Raw genomic sequence first — 23,211 nt, 5'->3', positions numbered from 1 at the left:
GACATAACCTTAGATATTCCAGCACAACTGAGCCACCCATCCAAGACTCATTCTTGTCTTTAGAAATCTCTTCAGTTACTGTAGTTGACTTGCTTTGAATTGATGTGGCAATATCAAGAACTCCAAATTTTAAACAGGCTCCTTACTAGTGAGGGAAGGGATCTGAAGTGCACACAGCAAACGTGCCTCCTTTCACTAGGAAAGTAATACCTTAGTGATGATATCTTTGAACTGGCCTTCTTTCCAAGCATCTGTTGGGTGATTCATCATTGTGATTATGGCATTATCATATTCTTCATACTTATCATACAAGAACACCAGTTCAGCCCAGAGATGGGCTTGTTCTGCAGCTCTCAGAACCTAAGCAAAAGGGATATTAGAAATTCCAGTTAACATATATTGCTATCAGTGTCCATCAGTGCTCAGGCTTTAGTGCTACCAATAATCTCAAGAGCTGCTATTGCAACAGCTAGGGTACAGACAATCCCGACAGATGCATTTTAACTTAAATTTAAGGCCTCAGACTTTCACCTTGGGGATGTTGACTCTGGACCAGAACAGTTCCAAATGCTCCCTCATCTTCTGTGGCTTGAATTTGGAGTAGAGAATTGCTAGCTCTGTAAACATCCCCATGTGTGCTCGCTCAAGTCCAAGTGCTGCTTCCAACATAGTTATCAGCTCTTCAAAGTAGCCACGATCCTAAGAGATACAGACAGTTAGAGATGTTTCACATTAGGAACCAACCTGACTAAGTTTCCAGCTTTGTACAGAGTTACCATAAAAGAATTTAGACTTTGATCGTATAACAGAAGTCAGCTTAATTACCTGGTAATAGTTGATTAGCTCTTCCAACTCATCTGCATGCACAACAATATGAAGTCCACACATCTGGGCCAAGCGGAACTCTTTTCCGTCAACACAAGCGAAGCAGACCTGGAATTGACAATTACATTATTGCTTACAATCAAAGCTTCTGAAGCGGCTACAGCTTTGAAGCCCCTTAACATATTCAATCAGTAAGTTTACCTCTTTCCATGTGCGAGTACTGTTTGCTTTCCGAGCACCATCCACAGCTGCCTGGTATTCACCCAGGTGAACTAAAGTCGAGGCTAAACGGCCAAAGTTGGACACATTGTTATACAACAGCTTAGCTGCTTCATACATCTTTTCATCATAACAGCGATCACCAACCTACAGGAAAGGACAACCAGGTTATTCTCGCAGCTTTTCAGTCAAGGGCTTACATACAGTATGGAGCGTCCAAGCCATTATCAATTTAGAAATGCCTTTGAAGTCCAAGATCTATCTGCATAGCCAAAGAGACAGAAGTCCCAACACCCCTCTGATTAGCAAGGCCTAAGGAACCTGCTGCTGTGGTTCAGCAAAACTGAAACTCAGTCTCACTCACTTGCTGAATATGTGCATTGTTAGGTCCATTGATAAACTCCTCTAGCTCTGCTAGACGATTTGTTTTAGCAAGAGCAAAGATTAATTCTGTTTCCACATACGACTCCCGGGCCTTCTTGCGTGCCATCTGGAGATACTTCACCAGTTCTTCCCAGTTTCCTATGAAACAGAGTTCAGAATGCTTACTTCCCACCATTGAGGATACTTGTGCTTAAGCTATACTACCAGCTCAACATAGTTTGACATAAGTATTCCTACAGCTGTTCCCCAAGAATCAAGACTAGCCTTCATACCACACATTCTACATTAGATTAATAAGGTCACCTTATCATCAGCCTAGTTAAATAAATCCTGGTATTTAATTTCATGCAAAGACCTCCTTAGTAGCAACTGCTCTGACAGAAGTCTCCAGCTGGCTAAGGAAGGTAGTTACAAAACCACTGATTATCTGCAAATGGAATACGCTGTCTTTTCCCATTCTCATTTAGGGTAGTCTTTGAAGGACCAGATTCCTCTGCTTGCATCAAGATACAGGTTTGACAGAACTACAGTTTGAGCAACAGATCACACAAGAGACCTGAGCAACACCAACAGCAAAGAATTAAATAAAACTTAATCATACCACTGGCATTGGCAGCTTGAACAACTTCCATGTACGAGGAAGGATCATCTGCTTTAATATACGAGTCAATTGCTTCTTTTACCATCCCCTTCTGAAGCTGTGCTTTAGCCAGCTGACTCCACACAGCAGGCTCATTGCAGCGTTCAGCAAATTCATACGCACGATCCAGGTTTCCAATGTGCTCTATTAATACCTAAAGAAAGTGTTACCACAATCAGCCACTATCTATAAAGGTCAGTTTTACAAGACACTGTTTTACATTAGTTCTTCAGTGGGTCCACAGTTACTTTTAAAATATGAACTACTCTATACAACCCATGCAGCATGAGCTACTTCATGCTTACAAAGTTACTTTACTACAGGGTTCCATACACAATGTTTGTTCTACTTCTTAAGACACTGAGCAGCTTTGGTCACTTTGTGAATTGGTATCAAGTACTGAAGCCACAAATTAACAGCAAAGTCCTCGTGTGAGGATGCACAAGTCACAAGGAGTTATTACAGACTGAGATTTTTAAGATACCTGTACAGCTGACGTGTTGACATCAAACTTCCTGAAGATAGCAAATGCCTCCTCGAAAAGCTCATTGCTAATAGCTATATTGGCTATGTCTGGAGCATCATAATTATCTAGGCGATTGATGTACTCCATGACACGGGTACGGTCAGCCTTAATAGCTGTAAGAATGAGAAGGTTCTGCAGATTCCTAAATAGAGAAAATAAGTACATATCAAGTAAGAATAAAGAAATTCACCCTCCCCTCTGGAGAAGGTATTAACGTATTTGCTGTTCCATGTTACAGCATTTTAACACCTGCACCAAGTATAATTCCAAGTTTCCTGTGACTTAGTTTTGACTTTACACACCTGTGCTCACTGAACACTGAGTTATCAAGAACTATTTTCTCCAGCAGTTCAATAAGCTCATTAGGAAGATCTGCAGTCATGAAGGCCTTCACAGTAACAGAGACTTCTTCAGGGTCCTGTGTCTCTGACAGTGCAGTCTGTACAACCTGCAGGCAGAGTCATGCCATTGGCAAATCAGTTAAGTCGCATACTAGCAAGTCAAGTTAGGACAGCATAGGCTTTTAATGTTTTGTCAGCTATACCTGGTCAATCAGCGGTCTTCTGTAAGGGTTGCTTTCCAGTAGTACGCTGGCCCACAGTTCAGGGTCTTTACGGCGAACCAAGTAGCGGGAAAGACTTTTGAAGAGGGAGTTCTCATTGCACACCTAGTGAAAGGCATAAGTTTATTCAGAGTGAAGTCACAGCTACTGAGCCTACAGTGGTTGAGCTAATTGTATTGCAACGTCAAATAAGCCTGCCTGAGATGCAGACTAGAAGTCTCAGGCTTTAATACTTCCATCAGCCTCCCATTCTAGGATGTCCAGGGGAGTCTCCCATTTCTCATTAAGTTGCAGGGAGAGATTAAATAGCTACCTACTTCTATTACAAGCAAGCAGTTCCTAGCTTAATATTTTTTAGGAAATAAGTGCTTTTGTCAGTTATAAACCTGAATACCTATCCCACGATACTCAGGTTAGAACTTAACCCATGAGTCAGCTGCCTTGGCATACATACATTAATAAGTTCCAAATCGCACTGTCCACGCTCATAAGCCACGCAGGCCAGGTGAGGGTCCCTCTTCTCACAGTACTTGCCAACAACGCGACTATCATAATAAGGATTCTCACGCAGGAATCTTTCTGGGTTGTTGTTGCTATCGATGTATATTTTGGCCAGTGCATTGTGAGTTGCAGGCTCCTCACAACCCTCGTGAATTCTTGCTTCCAGCCAGGGCAGAAGCAGTTTCAGCCTAGAAGGAGGCGGTTTTCACGTTAGAAAGGTTGAGTGAATAAGCAAATATCCACTTGCACAGTTTCTTCACTATAGAATCACTGTAGGATAGAGTCAGTAACTAAACCAGAGTCACAGTACTCCATTTTGACCTGCGCTGTAGTTCATTACTATAATGGTGTAACTTTCTGACACTATGAAGAACATCACATGCCAAAGATGCTCTGGAGGCTGCTTAAGAGAGGTGCCCACATCAGCCAAGAAGTAAAACAGACTTTTACTGCTTGCTCACCCAGTGGCAGCTTCTTGTTACATCAGTACCAGCTTTAGCTATGCAACGAAGACACGTATTGATGGATGAGCAGTATAACCATTAACAGTCTGGCAGTGTGAAGAGACTTGTAGAAGCTTAATACCTGTTTCTTTTCTCAACCTCTGCAACAAGCTCATCAGTCGAAAATTGACCTCTCACTACAAGGATGAGGTTCTTTATCACATCTTCAGAGCAATCCACATCAAGCAGTCCCCCAATAACAACAGGCAGACGGCTTGGATTCACCTAAACAGGATAATTTGAAGTCAGTGTGTTTTCACACAGTATAGACAGTCAATAACTTATCCCTAGAAGTACACATGAACGCTGCTTGTTAAGATTAACCTCATCTTCCTGCTTTTACTCCCAGCTTCCTGATGTTCTAGACAAGCTTGAAAGCCAATTATTCTGTCAGCAGGGGTTCGCACCACAGTTCAGTGGCTCACTAATGCTCAGTCCCCATAGGAAGAGCTCCTGAACGAGCTGATTTGTCCCTGGAGAAGTATAAAAGGCAAAATTTCTTCCCTAAAATGCTGGAAGTTAGAATTACCCTAAGAATTCCAAAGTTATTCTAAAAGTCTTCCTCCTTCAAGAAGCACATCGGTGGAGGTTACTGCTCAGCTTGACTGAAGAACAAGTAAGAGATTTGACTCACACCAGGGCTAACTTACAGGAGGCCACTAATGAATACTTAAGCATGTCTCAAGTATGAGGCTGCTTACAGAATACTTACAAACATAATGCCTACAGTTGCATACAATACTAGAAAGATCGACCCATTTGACTCATTAAAGCCAAGTGACAAATTGTAACTTACCTTCTGCACATAAATCTCAATATATTTTTGGAGGTTATTTCTATATAAGTACAGCACCAAGTCGTGGACAAAGTCAAAGCGATCGCATACAATGATGAGTGGCAACTGGTCAGTGAGTTTAGCTTCCTATAAAGAGAAGAGCTTCAGTAATTTGGTTTTGTTCTCTGGCTTAAGCAGACAAATATAGTCACTTAAACTGTTCAAGCAACTGAATTTGGAAAGCCAAAATTCAACAGTTGACCAAATAATGACAGCGTATTGTTCAACTAATTGTCTGCAATATGTAGCAAGTAGGAGTATTCACACCCACTGCAGGGCCTACAGCAAGAAGCTTTCTGAAGTTTAACCCTGCTCCTTTGCACGGCAGAGCCTAAAGTTTTACAACACAGTACAACTATTACAAGCCTAAACTAGAGATAGCGTTTTTAGTTGCCAGTGGTGTTTGGTGTGCAGGATTAGCACTCTGGGATTTCAAAAAGGAATTTAACCAACACTAGATTAGGTTGTGGATCATGACATAAAGCTTACAAACATAATGGACCGCAAGCGCCATGTGATACCTTCCAACTATGGATTTAGACAACAGTAAGAATCAAGCTAGTAGCAGTACTACTTAAATTGCTAATCAGATTAGTTCTCTAAAAGCATTCCAACTTTCAGCATAAGATTACAAAGGTTACAGTATGGAAGCTTAGTCTATGTGGCAGACAGTATTCCGGATGCATATTTCTGATCACTTATTTGAACATGCACATCCCAGAATATAATCCTACGTACAAATTACACTTAAAGACTTTACACAGGGAGGCCTGTACTGGGAGATTTACCTGGTACATGTCCTGCACATTCCAGACATGGAACAGCACAAAAAACAATAGCTTTCATCAGGAATTTGACAGCTTGATAATTTACTTAGGTGGCTTGATCAATTTACATACCTTACACCTCGGTGACGTCAGGTTATTTTTTATAGATTTCTCATTTGAGGAGTTTTGCCATCTTCAGATATGATCAGCAAAGTCTAAGGCTATGCTATATAACTGACAAACACGAAGGCAGGAAGTGTTCCCAGATAAAGTTTTTCCCTCCCACACTGTTTCTCAGATGTTTTTAGCAGTGTTACGTTTGTCAATAAGCTCAGCACTAACAACAGGCTACAGAATCTGAACTTGGAGCATGCTACCTTTTTTCCACTTCAGAAACATTTCGGCAACGCTCTGAATCCTAGCGACAACAGTCAAGTTAGCATGTATTTACACTGACTGGCATATCCCAGCAGAGCTAACCTGCAGTTCACCTGAGTGAAGTTTCACTAAGTCTGTAGGAGAGCAAGATGAGCGGCATAGATCAACCTTGAGCACTGAAAGCATTTATGGAATTAACTGACACTATTCATTTGTTGTTTCTGCACTTGCTCAATTGAAGCCGTTTAAACTGTAAATGGGCATTAAGTTATGGACTCATTTGGCATGAAGGTTGAGAACAACCATAAAGTTACCTGTTTCCCACTTTATAGCAGATGTCTGTAACAAGTTCTAGATGAAGTGGTGCCATTATTACAGTTTAAGAGTTCAAGCCAGGCTAACCTTACAGGGCAGCGAGGAACTGATCTAACAGATTCTCTATTTTTTAGATATTGTTCCAGGCTCTATTAGGAGGTACTGCCAACATGCTAGATACCTCTGGTTTAAGAAGACAGTTGGATCCTTAAGTGCAACGATTAAGGCTCATCTGTATTTTCAGAGCTGCCTCATTTCACTGGTGACACAAACCATGTTTTATTAGACCAGAGCTACTCAAACATTACCTTAAGGAAATTTTTAACACGTTCTGGATCATAGCAGTTACTTTCCCTGCAGATTCTTTCAACTTCTTTAATTTGTCCTGTCTTGCATGCAGCTTGAATATACTTGAAGTGCACATCTGGATCCTGGCTGAAGTTTACAATGGAGCCCAGGAAATAAAACAGACCTCAAGGGAAACAGTCAACATGTTATTATGCTAAAGCACTTGAGTTGGATCAATATTAGCTTTTAAGCAAGCCTTCCAAGTTACAAATACACGAAAATTTGCATTTGACTACTGAAGCTTACAAAGAACCAAGAAAAGATTCAAGCATTGTAACCATTTTAGAGAGATCAGATTGTCCTAGCTGAGTTGTGCCTGTTATTCTTCCCCCATGTGTTACACAGACCAGTGTGTTACACGCAACTTTCATCAATACTGATCGGCCATCAGCAATTGCCACAGGTCAGCTGTGTTAAAACATCCAGCATGTGCTTTCCATACATCCCCTAAACAGGGGGGAAGGAAGAGTTTAGAAAACCAAAACTAGTTGTGCTCAAAAGCTACTATCACACCTTTCACGAAAACAAGCACACAGAGCAAGCGATGCTTGCCATGACCCACAGTTAAAGGTCACTTAAAGCTGATGCCACATAATCCTCGACTACTTTAGACAAGTGACTGCCAAGTCACTTAATCAAGAAAGATTCATGTGTTTTTTTGGAACACACACGTGTAGGCTGCCTGTGCAAGAAACCTGTCTGCAATAGCATCTTATTCCACTAACCATTCTCCAAATTTCAAGAGTCCATGATCATGTTGTGGTCTCAGTCTTTAAGTAGGTTTTCTTTAAAGTTTAACAAGATGCTGTTCAGCCACGTATCTGCAGAGATTTGACCACTGACCTACCACCACGCTGACTAGATCATACACAGCTAGTCTTATTGAGCAGTACAAAAGCCCCAAACCCAATGGTTACACAAATAAGATGAGCATTTTGGACAAAGGGAAAAGGCCAGCAGCTTCTTCAGTTAACTTTTTAAGTTGGCTACAGCTCCAAGTGTTTTGGCAGCATTTCAGAAAATCAATATATGCAACACAACGTTGGTATCCTCCTTAATGGGGGAACTTTAAGGTTTAGGTTAGGTTTTGGGACAGCTACGTACTTAAGCAGATAGACAATTCATACACACACGTATGATGAGGTGAGCACTAGCTCCTTTTGCTAGAGGCAAGAGCATGAACTTACCTTCAAAGCTCTTGAAAGATTCAAACAGCTCAATAAGTGACTGCGTTGACAGCTGTTCGTGGTATTTTGAAGCTACCTGGACACAGATCTGCAGGTTCTGACGAATGTTAGCAGACAACATAGCACGCAGACACTCCAGAGAGTCTTCTACCGATAAGGAACCAAAATAATTCACTAACCACTGCAAAAATACGTAAGCTATTTTAGACCCAAGCAGAACACTCCACACTCTGAAGTCAAATGTTGAAAGCAATTATTAATTGCCTGGCTTTTGCTAGATCGAGGATATTTGATCTCATACCTCAGGATTGAGAAGATGAGTATGAACTACGGCACGCTTGATGTCATACAAGTCTGTGAAGTGTTCAAGTGCTCTCTGTAGCAAGCCAGCTTTTTCACACAGCTGAGCTATGTGAGCCCGGTCATAATGAGTAAACATTTGGTTTCCCAGGATAGCATCTGCAACCTAGAAGGAATATTGAAAAGTTTCATTTAGTTCCCAAACACTATCACTAGTATTTGATATGACCCACAGTGCAGCGTCTCATCTAGCTACAGACAAGCCCAACCCAATATAACCCTGAAAGCGTACCTGAGGTGCATGCATGAGGTTCATCTCAAGTAAACGTGTTTGCAGGGGACCTTCTGAGGGACGATTATTCTTCAGTGCATCCAGCAAGAAGGCTGTACATTGCTGAATTAAATTATATTCCATAAAGACATCCACAATCTGCAAAAAGAAATTTAGGCTTTTGATTAGGAAGAACTAAAGCATATTTAAACAAAGTAACATCAAGTGCAGCTTCCAAAGCTAAAACTGTTTATCTTGGTACTGCACTAAGCTGCCCTTTACTGTTTTTAAAGCTAGGCAAGAAACAACATTATCCTGGCAAGGTAAACCCAAACTCATAGTTCAAAATCTTTCTCTGATGGGAAGAGTACAGATCCTCTTATCAACTTAAGGCCTTGAAGTTAACGTTTCATAGCAATAAAATTATTTACTTGTGTTATGTCTGCAAGAGGCTCTTCATCTTGAACAAGCATTTGTGCAAACTGCTGTCCTTGATCAGGGCTGATTCTCATTACATTCCTCAGCAGAAAAATCCAGTCTGGAGTATACCCAACCTGAAGAGATAATGAAAATGAGTAACTCAGCAAGAGCACAACCCTTGTTAAATACAGATCTCAGTAAAAGGTATTTTCAGTAGCTTACACAACCCAGTCAGGATTTCCTCATTTGTAAGGGGCTACACATAGGGAAGTATGAAAGGATCCATGTGTGAAGTCAAGCAGTAATTATTCATAAAAAAAAAACTTAGGCCAAAGTAGGTACTACACAGGCTCTCAGATTCCCCCACAATTACTTGTAGCTACTTTGGAACATAGACTAGTTACTCTTAAACACAGGACAGATATGGCAATTTAATTTCCTCTCACCTTCTTAGCATACAAAACAATCTTCTGGACTTGTCCTGTTTCAGCAAAACACTGGATGACTTTGTTTGGAACGTTGGCTCTCAGATAGACACTAAGCGCTAGCGTAGGATCTACAGATTTCACAAGGTCTCCCAGCTCCTCTGAGCACTCCAGCTGTGTAAAGATATAAAGACAGTCAGTCCACCCTGACAGTGCCATGCTGAGATGCATTACTGTCTTCTTCCTCATTTGTCTTCCTTTTGGACTTCTCTTAAAAAAAAAAAAAGTTAGGCCCAGCTTGATAGCATTATCTGAGTCTTTCAGCAGCAATCTAGTGGGCTCAGTTCCTCATGCTCTTCCACAGGAGCCAGAAATGCATTTATAGAGCTAAAAAGAATTAGGTGATACATTGTATCAGCATGTTTCTTCAGCTATTTACAGAAATGTAACCACCAAATCAAAATACATGCAAGTCAATATCCAAAGAAGCCTGAAGGGGTTTGGGAGAGAACAGCAGCAGCTCAGGAGCTTTCCTACTTAGTTCACCCTGCTGTAATTTTAAGTGGAATGAGTGAAGCTCTTAAGAGTATTTGATCAATTCTCTGGCAGACACATGGGTTATAGTTACAGGTAGACTGAACACCTATTGCTCAAATTTTGACCACACTAGCACCTTGATGAGTTGCCCAGTTGAGTTTTCCTGGGGAGGGGAGAGGCTGACAAGCAGTTACGTCCCTCTAGGGCCCTAAAGGTATCTACCGCAGATTTACCTTATCTTCTTTTAACCATTTTTCCAAGAGCTGTTTGCGTCCCTGTTGAAGCACTGGTCTGCAGAGTTCCAGCGACTCGTACTTATTCAGCTGCCCTTGGTCAAGCAGAATGCCGAAGTACTGGAGTAGAGGGGAAGTCTGTCCCGGCTGAGCTGGAACACTCTGGAACCGGCGTATGGTGTCTGGAGTACGCAGGATTCCCTGCCAGAAATAGAGATGCACTTTAGTTTTCTGTTCTGCTATTGTGGCTTGGCAAGAGTTTCTCCAGAAAGCTGAAGTTAGAAATGCTTGTTGCAGCAAATTGTGTTTTGCCAGCCCAGAATAAGTCAGAAGCAGTATGGCTGAACACCAGCTCAGACATCATTGTTGAGATGTTTTGACAGAAGATGCGCAATAGTAGCCTATTAGACCTGTTTCAGTAGCAGTGCAGATTTAAGTTCAGAGGACTGTCCTACAGAATTAAGACACACCTTGTCCTTGCAAGCAAGTTCATCTCATCTGAATTTACTCTATTTGCTCTTAGTCTGTCCTTTTTGTACTGTTTCCAGGTGCAGCCTCAGCTGGAGGCTGTCTTTTCACAAAGACGTTTTTAATCATTGGAGCAGTAAAGATAAGGACCAGAAACATTAAGTCACATAGCCATTACCCCTCTCCCCTTCTGTGGGTTTCATAGAAGCTTTAAGATCTTCCAGCACGCAGTCAGTACTCTCAACACCTAGCATACAAGTTCCTCACAGGTATGTCAAGTACTACATCATTAGGACAGGAGGAGGAACAAGACTCTGGTCTTGCCACTTATAAAATTCAGCGAGCTTTCCTGAAGCAAGAAGCTTAAGCCAATAGATTCAGTACAGAATACCAGTCTATTACCTTTGGGGCATTAGCTGCCACTTTTGCTGCCTCCGAATAGTTCCCTTGTGCAAACAGTGCATTGAATTTTCTGGCAAAGAGTTCCTCAGCACCTGCCAGATTGTTGCGGACAGCCATTCGTAAAGCTAGGTCAGGATTCTGCAGCACATTTGTGATATAGGGAATAATATTCTCTTCTTCCACACACACTGAGAGCACCTGAATAAATCATCAAGGAAAACCTCCAGTTAGTCCAACTATAAGTAGTGAGCCAAGGCCTAAGCTAACCGCTAAAAGGAAAGCTATGGCATAAATGGAAAGCTTTTTCATCCCTTGATAACTGCAGAGTCTTGCCATTTTATTTAAGAAACAGACCTCCAGTTAGAAAGAATCTCTACCATTCAATTACTGCAACAAGGCAGCTGATTAACACCCAGTTTAAACTGAGGTATTTACAGAGGTCAGAAATACAGAGATGTAAGTACTATCTTTCTATAACCTGTACTCAATGTCTTAAGTAACCAATCCTAGAGGATAAACTAGGAACAAATCTTCTGCTCTGTGTTACCCCTGCTCAACAAGCAACAACATTTGAAATCAATTCAGTCTAAAGGCACAGCTGTACAGTGTTGGTAGATTGGTTTAAGTTTGATGTGCATGGAGATACAGTAGCAAATTTCCTTTGGGGCCCAGAACACTGTTATACATCAGATGTTCTGAGCAGTTTTCAAAGCTAATGTATTTAAGACCTTTCTCTTCCTTGCTCTGCAAGGGGATACAGTCTGCCCCCAGAGAGGCTTATTCTAGTTTCATCCTCAACAGTAGGACAGTGTTTAGATACACTGACTGCTGTTACAAAACCCCCAAAATTACGCAACCAGAACCTGAAGTGTAGAAGAAACTACAAGTCAGACAAGCTGCACTTCTGTTCAACTAGCCAATACTGCCATATTCCCGATTCCATTATTCTGTCTTGTTAATTTCTGGAAACCTTTAGACATTGATATGAACCCTACAGTGTACCACTAAGAGCCAGCAGGATTAGTTAAAGAAGTGGTTTCCAGGCCAAGCTTCCTTACTTGTCCCTTTCTGTTTACTCCAATAATTCCAGCTGTTGCTTCATGCTGCGCAGTAACAAATATGGTCTCTCCACTGATTCTGTTCATGTAGATACAGGTGCCAGTTTCCAGGTCATACAAGTGGATATAGCCATATTTTGTTATGAGAAACACTACATCATGCTTGTCACTGATCTGCAAAACAGAAACAGATTAATCAAATTTGGTATTGGATAAAACAAGTTAAGTACTTTTAAAAATCAGCAGATAGCTGTGCCATTTCAGGACAGCTAGAAGCACTGTTAAATTTTTACTTAATACTTGAGTACTATCACAGTAGAATGATGTTCTAAGAACTTGAACGACAGTTAAATATACATGGATATTTCTTCCATAAACAAGAACATCCTGCCTTTGAATGTTGCTTCAACCTCCGCCTTTACTGTAACACTACTGAAGCCAGAGCAGAAGTCACACCAGTTTCGCGCCAAGCCTCAGGTCAATATATTGACCACCTGGCTTCCCGCGACCTGTTACAGCGTCACATCTACCAAGAGAAGCTACAGACTTGTCCTTGTGCTCTGTCATACCTGCATGGCAACAGGGAAGTCATTTTGTGCTTCAGGAGGAAAGAAGACATCCACTGCTTTCTTTGGAAAAGGCTGATTCCCAGTAGGTGGTGTGCCAACTTCAATGATATGCAACTGTGCAACAGATAAGATTTGTCTGTTAGTTCTTGTATTTCTGTAACAATACATGAACAACGAAGATAGGGCAATTCTTTTGCTGCTGAGCCTTAATCACAAATTTATATAAAGATAAACTAAGTCAGTCCTCCTAAACATTTTCACTGGCTAAAGGTGTGGCATAGTGTATTCAGGTACCATATCGAGGGAAAGAGTTAAGCATGATCTTTATTTACCCCTAGCTACTTAGAAGTTTAAGGATTCAGTTAGGTCACTTTACATGCACTCTTTCAACTTGGTTAACGTTCTACAGAGACAGTTCTGAAGATGTTTCTCTGAATCTAACTTTGGTTTTACTTTGTCTTAGCTGTCACAAACTAGCTCACATAATTCCGGGGTTAGTATTAGACCACTAGTTAGCCTTGCAACGCTAGTGTTTAATTTTTTTCATCCAATAATTCTGAAATAAGTTAAGTCTGATACTGGGGATCAGCATCAAAGAAAGATTACAACAGCTTTTCCCTTAAGCTTAGCCTGTGAAGCTGAGAGTCACGTGTTTCAAGCAGCTAATTATGCTGGTCATGACATGCCACCTCGCTTCATGACTTGAAGCGGACTCCTGCTACTTCAGCTAGTCCCTACTGTGAAGCTCTGTATGCACCAGTTTTCCATGTACATTAGATATATAGCATCCAGACTGACACAGAGTCCTTCACTTTTTTCCCAAAGGCAACTTTGTGCATTAACCCACCTGTTTTCCTGGAAACAGATAACCACGGCAAGTCATTAAAGATCACAGCATATTCAGAACCAAGTCTTACCTTACCCCCAGCTTGCCCTCTTACTGCAAAACAGAAAAGAGTGGATTCTTCAGCATTTCCTTCCATCTTGAACTGCGCAAAGCTAGCTGCATGTCCCTCAATTGGCTGTGACACTTTTCTATCCACAGAATACAGCTGCATTGCTCCCACAACACGATTTTGCTAGACAAAACAGAACAAGAGTCAGGAATAACATGCACTCAGACAGTAATTTCATTCAAGTTAGTGTTGGTAAATATGCTGTCATATCAAGCTGAAGTATCATGCCATGCTTTTTCTTACAAAGGCATAACTTAAGACTCTTAAGCTTGTACTAGTGTTTATACCATTACTGTAAGATTTTCAGTTACACTTAAGCTTGCTATTTGAAGATGAAGACAAGCATTTACATTCCCAACAATGTTTCAGGAAAGAAAACAAACGTATGAGTCCTGCTCTTATAGAGCCAAGCTCTGAGCCTTCCATGGCAGGCCTCTCTAGTGGTAAAGTACCTGTGCAGATATTCCAGTTAGCAGCAGCCATTTCTGCTTAGCATCAGTACGGTAGTTGATGATCTGGCAGCCTGCAAGACTAGAATGGCGATCAAACATTTTCACAGGCTGAGACTCCCCCTCCATACTCCAATGGTAGACTGCATTATCCGTTACAAGGGCAACAGTATTCAGAGAGATCCACTTCCAAAAGGTGACATCATCTGTCATTGTATGAGCCTTCATTTTGCTCTTCATTTCGATGTTAAATATTTGAAGCGTTTTCCCAGCTAGAAAACACAACATCATTAGCCAGGTTACAGTTTACACTTGTTACTTCAAGCCCTGGTTAAAAGTAGAAGAGCTGCACTGTGGCATTAAACCCTTGTGACTTCCTTCAAGAAAACGCTGTTATATACTGTCAGTATCTTCAGTAACCAGCTATTACTTTTAACCAGACCACATTCCTCGGATAATTTTACCAATTTGCCACTACCAAGCGATCAAACAGATGTGGAAGACAACTTGGTAGAAGACAAGAGCTTCAGCTACACAAGCTAGTTATATTATACTTCGCATACATCAAAACTAGGTCACAATAATGCTGAGTCTCTTGAAAGCCGTGAGGAGAGCTATGCCACTGTCATTAAAAACTATGTCCACATCTGTTTTAAGTAAAAAAGAAAAGCACACAACATGGAACGGTCAAGTTGGCAGAGGGTTTTTGTAATTCAGATTCGTTAACCAAAACCCTTAGGTTGCGCTAATGGGATACACAGCTATTGGCTGCAAACTAGACTAACAAAAACTGTGCAAGGAAAGGAATCTACTGACCAACACAAGCTCTAGAAGGCAAGAGGAAAAGTTCTCCAAACTACATAGAATGGTGCACACATACTTCCCAAACAGCCACCTGCAGTAATTTCTACCAGTTTTTACAACATAGTGGCATATAAGAAATTATTTCTTCCTGTTGAGAATATAAGGAACGTTCTGGCCAACTTCTACTAGTTTTAGGAGACCGCTATTTAAGCACATGCTAGTGTAGCCCAAGAGGAATATTAAACAATCACGTGAAACTAGGTGCAGGTGAGAGTATATGCTACAGTTACTAACTGTAACTCAGCTTGATAAAGTCACTATGCCATATGGGCACATGCCTTTACTCACCAAGGATTTGCTTAGTTAGAAGCCACCACTAGTTCAGCTACTGACACCAGATGCAGAGTCAGGAGTTTCTCCAGAGCTGAGAGATGACTGTCTAATACAATGTTACTCAGGCTACAGGCTAGCAGTTTCTTTCTATAGCTAGTGCAGCTGGAGCTTTAGAGTCAAGGGACATTACGTTCAGGTAACACGTACCCTACATGCTATGCAAGGCATATTAGGAGGCAAAATCTAGACTTAAGTCGAAGTCCTGTTTATAAAAAGTTTTATATCAAGATGGCAACAGTTTAAGTACACTTCGAGTTCTTGAGTGGAATAATTTTCTGAATCTCAAGGATTCCCTTGTTTGGGAGGGCATGAAAAAAACCTCTCAATTTTAGGCTTTCAGTTGCTTAATGACACTGTTCAGCCACGTGCACCATAGATCGAGCCATTTGATTCTGCTTTCTCTTTTCATAAGACAGGACAGGAGCTAGTACAGTCAATTGAAATAACTCACCATCTGCACACACAAGAAAGCATTAAAGGTGTGACAAAACAGGAGCATAGTGTTAAAGTCAAACTTAAATAACACTGAGTACATATAAATCTTTCCATTAGCAATATGTGCATTTCTGGAGTGACAGTATTTGAGCTTCTTGGGCCTCTTGGGGAAAGAGATCAACATTTCTGGAGACTCCAGAGGAATGCTTGTTCTCTGCATCACTAGAGATACCATGTTAGCTGACCTTGTGCTTTATTCACTACACAAGTCTTCTCTGCATAGTTTTACTCATCTTATCCCTAACTGATATAATAAATATGCACAAATTGGTGCACCTGCCTCTTCCAGCAAGGCCAGACAAAGCCTTCAGGAATATCTTCTCTACTACTCAGTCTTACTTTTCCTCTGTGTAAAGAAAGGCTTAGTTAATAGACCTTATATGCTTAGGAGATTAGGTCTCACTTCCCTCTAACATGATTCCAGACAAAAGATTCCAGAAGTATCTTAAAGCCTGAACTTCCCTTCCAGCTCTCTCCACTCAGAAGCTGTAAGCATTCTGACTGAAGCAAAACTCATCCTAATGATCAGCAAATAGCAGGAAGCCTCAACTGAAACTTACTGCCCAGCTACCTTCAGAAGAACTGAAAATGCATCAAACTTAAGTTCCCATTACGCTGTGGAAAACTGGTAAGGGATCTTCCCACATAAGTTACATGAGACTTAAGTCAGTCATAAACTAGTCTTACAGAAAGCTCTCCATCCACTTCAGACATTTCTTTATCGGGACTTCCATACCTTTTAATGCAATGACTTTACTGGCAGGGTTCATGATTGCACTGTCTGCTGAAATCGGTCTTCGGATAGGGTTGCTGGGGTCGTTCATGTCAATGATCACCACTTGAGCCTGTTCCCCTACTTTCTCTCTTATGCAGATGAATTTGTCAGACTCCATTGTCAGAGTGCTGAACCCGATGTTTGCTGGGTTGATGCCCAGATTTTGGAGCTGGAAGAGGGGGGAGGAAAAAAAAAAAAGTTTAGCATTAAGTTACCACCTTGATATAGCCATGAACAGTTTTTCTGAAAGTCATAAGAGATACTAGGCTTCACGTACCATTGTGACAATACAACCATGCTACACAAAAATGGCACGGCACACAAATTCTTGCCTGTTTTCAATTAAACTCAGCAGGCTTCCTGAAAAAACCTTGCACCATTCAAGTGCTTGGTACCTCATCTTCAAGGTCCATTTACAAATTACTGTTTTGAGAACTTAACTTTTGAACCCCTCATACAGTTTAAGACACATTAAATTTGCCTGCTTCAGGACTCACTCGCGCCGGCTTTGCTTCCAGAGCCCTTACTTACTCCATTGAGCTTGGCAGCTATCACTATTTCAAGCTTAACATCACATGTGAAGTGTCTGAGCTTTATCTTTATCCTTGTAGAGTTAAAAAAAGCTACCTGTCTAGCAGCCAGGCTGTATGCCACCCAGGAGGCAGAGCTAACACACAGGAGATGGACAACACTGAAATGAGAAATGGCTCATCCGCAGCCATAGTTAACACAGAAGATACGAATAAACCACTTCCTCTTCTGCTGAGCCACAGCATGCTTCTGTAAACCTTTAAATGCCTAACTTTAATTTCTGTTTCTTGTACAGCTTGCAACAAAACACAGTTCAGTTAACATCATTTCATTGTGTTTGCAACAGACTAGTGTATTAAGATGTCAGTAGTGAATCAAAGTTTATTCCATTTTTAACAGTGGAAATGCAGAATGGTTTGTTCACCTCACTTACTGATACCCAGCTTCTGGGTGGATACACCTTAAAAACCTCTAGATCAGTTTTCTACCGTTAGAATTATCACTTCTAATACTTCAGTATTTTTCTTTCTGGGAAACTGTTTGAACTTCAAGACCAAGGTCTCCCAGGAAGGGCTAGACCTTCAAAGCCATTTTAGTATTATTGTACTAGTTTGAAGCAAAACACTAAGCTCTTATCAGCTGTTGTCTGTACAAGCTCCAAGATGACCACGCCTCAGCTGCTCTGTTCCTGCCTTCTTGCAGCTTCTGATAAAGAGGGTGTTTTACTCCACTTCCCCTTTGCCCCGGCTTTCAGGCAGCACACACGAGGCACAAGTAATACCTAAGCTATGGCACATCAATTTAACAGAACAAGCTTCACAAAAGGCACTTCAATGGATGATCTGCATCACCCAGTGAACCAAGGCACCCAGATCTTGGTACAGTTTACGGTTGAGACTCAAAAGCAAGTCAGTTTTAGCTCCCTGGGTCTCCTGAAGGAGTGAATTTCTAGAAGATGATTCAGCCTTTGTATATGGTTCTCTGGTCACTCTGCATTTAAGTCCTTTGTCTTAAAGGCCACTATTTCATTGAAATTACCTTGCTCTTTCAGGAGAGGCCTTCACCATTCAAAGCTCTTCAGTCGGGTTCAAAGAACAAGATCTCAATGCTGTACCAAAAAGATGTTCAGGCTCCTTGATGTTTAAGAGCTCATTTCACAACTCGTTTACAGAGAGTTAACACTGATTTTTTGGAACATTTAAGGTCTACACAGCTTTTCTACTTTGAAAGATTTTAAGAGATACAAGACTAGAAGCAGAACAGATTTTAAATTTGTTCTTGAAGCCAGGCATCAAGCTTAAGTCATTCTTCCAAGGCAGATGATCTACGCTTCCTGCAACCTAACACAGTTAACAGCTTAATTCAAAGACAGCTCCCTTTACATCCATCCACCTGCCAATAAAGCCAGGAAACCTTCAGGTGGAAGACAGGTGTTTTATCAGCTCTCCCCAGAGAAAACTGCCTTAATGCTCTACGGCTACAAAAATCAAACCTGACCTCCTGGACAGGTCAGAACTCTGTTACCCAGATTCAAGTCAGTGTTTGAGGTCCAGCATCACAGAAACTGACCACACATTCTTCAGCTACATGGATTCACTTAGATTTCAGATTTAAGTTCAATTGTCCCTTTCACACCTTTATTTGGTTAGTGTTCTCTAGGCCTGAGACTGATATTTGTAATTCAGCTAGGCAGGGCAATTTGCAACCTGGTCACACCCCTGCAGGCAGAGAAAATCTGAAGACATAGAAGTTTCATTTGATAGCGCTGGAGAGACTTACCAGGATGTCACATTTCCTTTTGTTAGGGCTGCAACCTTAACCTGTGCAAAATCACTTATCAAGCACTCCATTTCCTTGTTAATTTGGCAGAACAGGGTAGTTGCAGAGTGCCAAGTACTCTGCCTGGCAATAACTGACAGCACTATACCCAAGCGGCCACCACTGACAGAACAAATCGAAGAAGCAAGTCCTAGCAGATGGCAGACCTTTTAGGGAGATCTAGACTTAGCCACTGTAACAAAGTTGCTTAGACAATGCAAGACAGATTTATCTTAATCATAATCAAACTGCCATCTGCTAGGTGTCATGTCTGAGGTACCCAACCCTAGTTAGTATTGGAATACATGGTCCTTTTTAAATGTAAGACCATTTCCAAAGGCTAGATATTGCTTTGAAAAGATTTAGATTGGCACTGGAGCTCTGAAGAAAGCTTGGAGAAGCTTTCTGATGGAGGTGAGACCATTAGTGAGGTCTTCAAGTACAAAAGCTCTTTCTGCTAAGATTTCATCTTTTAATTTCAACAGATCCCAGTAGACAAACCAAGTCTGCTCCAAGCAGGACAGGAAGCTGACTCTAACTGTGACAATCTCTGCGTTTGATTACACAGGAGGGTCACCAGCCAAGAGTGGCACTTGCTTTGCTCAGCTGGTAAGACTGATGATAACTTTTCTCGGCTGCATTCAGACCTAATGCACAGAACTCTTGAGAGTATACATCGTCCCGTGGAGTATCTGTTATTTTCCTCCCCAACCAGGCTAAAGTTCAGGTGAGTGAGGCAGGAGTGTTTATAAAGCTAAGCAAAGTAAACAGAGACTCAGATTATTAAGGAATGTAACAGCAGGTATTTCTTTGAAAGCTTTTATTATAAAAGTGTCAATACTATTCTACCTACAAACTCCTGAGTTTACAAATAAAAGAGTATAGGGGTTTATGGCAGATTCTTCTACATAGAGGAACACACCAAAACACTTAACATTACACATTTAGGTCCACTACCTTTCACTAATTCAGAAGTAACTTTAAAAGACTGGGGGGGGGGAAAAGCAGGAATCGTAAGATATTCCTGCATTATACTATGAAAAACACTTCCTTGGCTTTCAACCAGATATGAAAGCAGAACTTGTTAACTATGCTTGGGCAACCAACTGACAGTTCAAGTTATTTTACACCAATGTTTGTTGGTAAGTTCAGTTATACCAGTCCCCTGAAGGCACGCTGAGAAGAAAGTGAAGTAGCTGCTCTATTAGGGTGGAACCATGAAACAAGTTGCCAGAGACAGCAGCAACTCTTCTGTTCAGCAGAGATGTCGCCTTGAAGGACTCATCTAACTGGAGGCTGGATACTTCAGTCAATTGCAGGCTGTACTAAACCATCAAATTCTATGACAACATTTACCCTAACAATGTTGAGAGGTGAACTGTAACAATATGGTAGGTGAAAGTCTGATCAGTAAGATTTTTTTTTTCTTCACTAGAAGAAAATTCAAGTACATTCTTGGTAATTTACTCAGCGAAGTTGTCATATTACATGCATGTTTGACATCAAACTGAATGGTAAAACTGCTGACAAGAGTCTCTTTGTTGACCCCTTCCTGGAACATTCGCTTTCTTGTGACAGTTTGCTTAGCTGTCAAATAATTTCTCCTTGCCTACAAGGAAGGGTGCGGAACTGCTGAGTATGCATTTCACCTCGAGTCTCACACTCAACAGGATATAACCACTGTTCTTGTGGCCACAAGCAGCTGCTCAGTCTCTGCCCAGAGACTCCTCATCTACGTGCTGCTAGAAATCACGTAGCTGGGAAATGCCAGTTGACAGAAATATTCCCAGTCTTTTGAGCAGCACAGCACTCCTTGACATGCAGTAGAATCACATTAGCTCTATTGCAAGGCTGTGCTTTACTAGGCTTTGATTGAACAAGGCAGACACCACACTACATTTCAGGCGCTCATTTAGTTCCATTCATGAAAACTAGCAAAGCACACTGAAGTCACACAAAAGATTTAAATCTGTGCTGATGTGTTAAAGTTACTGACCGCACCTCTGTAACATGGGAGTCCCACAGCCAGTCAGTGGCTCCGAAGTACTTCACATTTACCAGTGCAAGGTGAGAGTTACAGTTTGTGACAGGCTAGGAAGTTATGTTTTCAACAGATATGAGACCTCTATAATATTCAAGAGCTCTTCTGTTTCTATATCCTTCCTATTTTCTGCCTCACTCTCAGTAGGCTGAGGTAGCCATCTGGCCTCAGCAGCCACAGGCATCCTGTGTGACTACTTCAGTTACAAGCCACAGCTAAGACTATCTGCTGAAGCTGGGGTTCAGAACCACCGGCTGCCATTACTTATCTTTGGTTGTCACCACAGTCTGAGCATGAGTAGTGCCACCAAGACAGACAGGCCTGTTGACTTCAGTACCTGCTGCAAGAGATACAGCAAAAGGAATAGCTTATAAACTACTTAACTAATTGTTCCTATCCAATTAGTTGACACACACAGACACACACACACTCAAGTTGCTTAGATTCTTCACAGCATTCTTTGTTAGAGATTTTCCTTCTGTAAGAATACTCCAAGCTCACTGGTTTTAGGAATTCAGATCGACTAAGACAATGTTAGGCACAGGAGCCCTGTCTAATTCCTGACTTAAGATACCAATAAAAGACTTCAAAACTTCTGCTTCAAGCTAATGCTGTGATAGCAGAGATTTAGTCATTTAGGATATACTAAACTGTCTCACTGCCAACACGATACATGGAAGCATTTTGCTGTTTGTCATTGTTAGAATGAAGTAGTAAATTTATAAATTTTATTATATGATGCCTCGGCCACCCAGTTTTACTCAGTTAGCTCTTCGGCATAGCGAGCTATGATTCTGAGAGCCATCCAAGTACCACCACACTGGAACAGCATAGCCACCATTCAGGTTTGCTCTATCAATGACCAACAGATACAAGAACCCTTTTCCTAGTTTAAAAGAGTAGTTCTGTCTCAGTATCAAATGCATAGTCTGAACTGACAGTTTTCTGTACTGTCTAGACAAGTCTACAGAATAATAATTTTTTTAAGCTATATTTAGGTTATGAAGAGTATTTATTAATGCCTTAAGTCACACCAGTACAGCAGTGTGCCTGGTCCAAGTTCAATTTTTATATATTTCAGGGTAGTGTGGCTAAATTAATTGGCACTCACAGTTCATCACCCGCTAACCTCTCACTCATCAGGAACTTGCAGTCTTACAAAATGTCCATGCACCTACCACATTAAGTAAACAGGTGCGTTTTACTTTCACCCTCACATACGCACAGGCATCAACTTATGGAATCCCTAAAACCTGGATATGAGCAGCCAGATTTGCAATCATTCGGCATACTGAACTCTGACCTCCCACTACATGCCCACTGAACTGTTTCCTCATGGCTACTTTAAAAAAAAAAAAAAGTAGCACTATAAAGGTTTATAACACAAGTGCGGTAGCTTTAATAGCACAGGAATCAAGTTTGTCCTTGTAGAAACTCCCAAGGAAAAAATTTCTTCATAATGCGTTGTTGATGTTCTTTTGTGGCAAGGCAGGCATCTACAACAGACAATACACAGATAACACCCTACTTATTTGCGACTACTGAGATTTCAGAGGTATGTGATGGGACCCAAACAAACAAGACCTGAAGCCTGACTACACATTTTGTTTTCAGACTTCCCTTGGGAAATACACAGAAAGCTTGCCTAGCCCTAGTAAGCCAACTACCTGCCACATCTTACTTGCCCAGACTAGATCTCTAGCTCCACGTGTGGGTACACAGCATGCTGTACTGTGTACCCCAGAGACAAGGCACTTGGGAGCGCAACAGCGCAGGGCTTCTGCAGCCTTTAACCCTTCCTTCCCGTATCACCTAGCCAAAATACTGACAATGACAGACAAGGACAGTGTGCCTTGAGCGGTGCAACATGGAGCACAACTGGGCTGAAGCTGAAGAGTAAGACAAGCTTTGTACACACAGTCACTTGACCATTTTCTGATCTGCAGTAGTGGATTCATGGAGAACTGTATCGTACTACACATAGTGCCGACTGTCAGTCTTTTAGATTAATTACAAGCAACTTTCAATAATAGCCTCTCAAGAACTTTCCCATTCACATCCATCACCTGCCTTGTTACGGATAAAGCTCCACTTGGGTACCTTGTCTTTGGTTATGCATCAGCTACAAATTTGCAAGTGTTGTGCAATACCTGCACAACAAGTTTCCTAGACAATGTAGGTCAGGCACAGTTCAAGAAATTGTATTACTGAATCCATGAGGACCTCCTATAAACAGCCTGGAATACACTAAAGCAGTTCTGGACAGAAGTGTACCA

At 41.3% G+C, this 23,211-nt stretch overlaps 1 protein-coding gene across 2 annotated transcripts in view; it reads right to left on the bottom strand.

Annotated features, from left to right (window-relative positions):
• Nucleotides 1-23,211, bottom strand: part of CLTC (clathrin heavy chain) — a 34,070-nt gene that overhangs the window by 8,431 nt on the left and 2,428 nt on the right. For both annotated transcript variants that reach the window (XM_074594263.1, XM_074594264.1), the window contains exons 2-26: nt 16,507-16,714; nt 14,082-14,350; nt 13,591-13,752; nt 12,674-12,787; nt 12,105-12,278; nt 11,047-11,244; nt 10,177-10,377; nt 9,428-9,580; nt 8,993-9,115; nt 8,583-8,720; nt 8,292-8,456; nt 7,991-8,171; nt 6,764-6,927; nt 4,957-5,082; nt 4,243-4,385; nt 3,611-3,845; nt 3,139-3,261; nt 2,897-3,042; nt 2,553-2,736; nt 2,030-2,222; nt 1,409-1,566; nt 1,027-1,191; nt 826-933; nt 532-699; nt 211-360 (exon numbers count right to left, since the gene is read on the bottom strand). In XM_074594263.1, coding sequence (XP_074450364.1) covers nt 211-360; nt 532-699; nt 826-933; nt 1,027-1,191; nt 1,409-1,566; nt 2,030-2,222; nt 2,553-2,736; nt 2,897-3,042; nt 3,139-3,261; nt 3,611-3,845; nt 4,243-4,385; nt 4,957-5,082; nt 6,764-6,927; nt 7,991-8,171; nt 8,292-8,456; nt 8,583-8,720; nt 8,993-9,115; nt 9,428-9,580; nt 10,177-10,377; nt 11,047-11,244; nt 12,105-12,278; nt 12,674-12,787; nt 13,591-13,752; nt 14,082-14,350; nt 16,507-16,714 — 4,149 coding nt within the window. The remainder of the gene's footprint in view (nt 1-210; nt 361-531; nt 700-825; nt 934-1,026; nt 1,192-1,408; nt 1,567-2,029; nt 2,223-2,552; nt 2,737-2,896; nt 3,043-3,138; nt 3,262-3,610; nt 3,846-4,242; nt 4,386-4,956; nt 5,083-6,763; nt 6,928-7,990; nt 8,172-8,291; nt 8,457-8,582; nt 8,721-8,992; nt 9,116-9,427; nt 9,581-10,176; nt 10,378-11,046; nt 11,245-12,104; nt 12,279-12,673; nt 12,788-13,590; nt 13,753-14,081; nt 14,351-16,506; nt 16,715-23,211) is intronic.

This window comes from Larus michahellis, chromosome 7 (genome assembly GCF_964199755.1).
Source record: "Larus michahellis chromosome 7, bLarMic1.1, whole genome shotgun sequence".
NCBI classification, from domain to species: domain Eukaryota; kingdom Metazoa; phylum Chordata; class Aves; order Charadriiformes; family Laridae; genus Larus; species Larus michahellis.
This window is presented reverse-complemented; position numbering and strand designations above follow the sequence as displayed.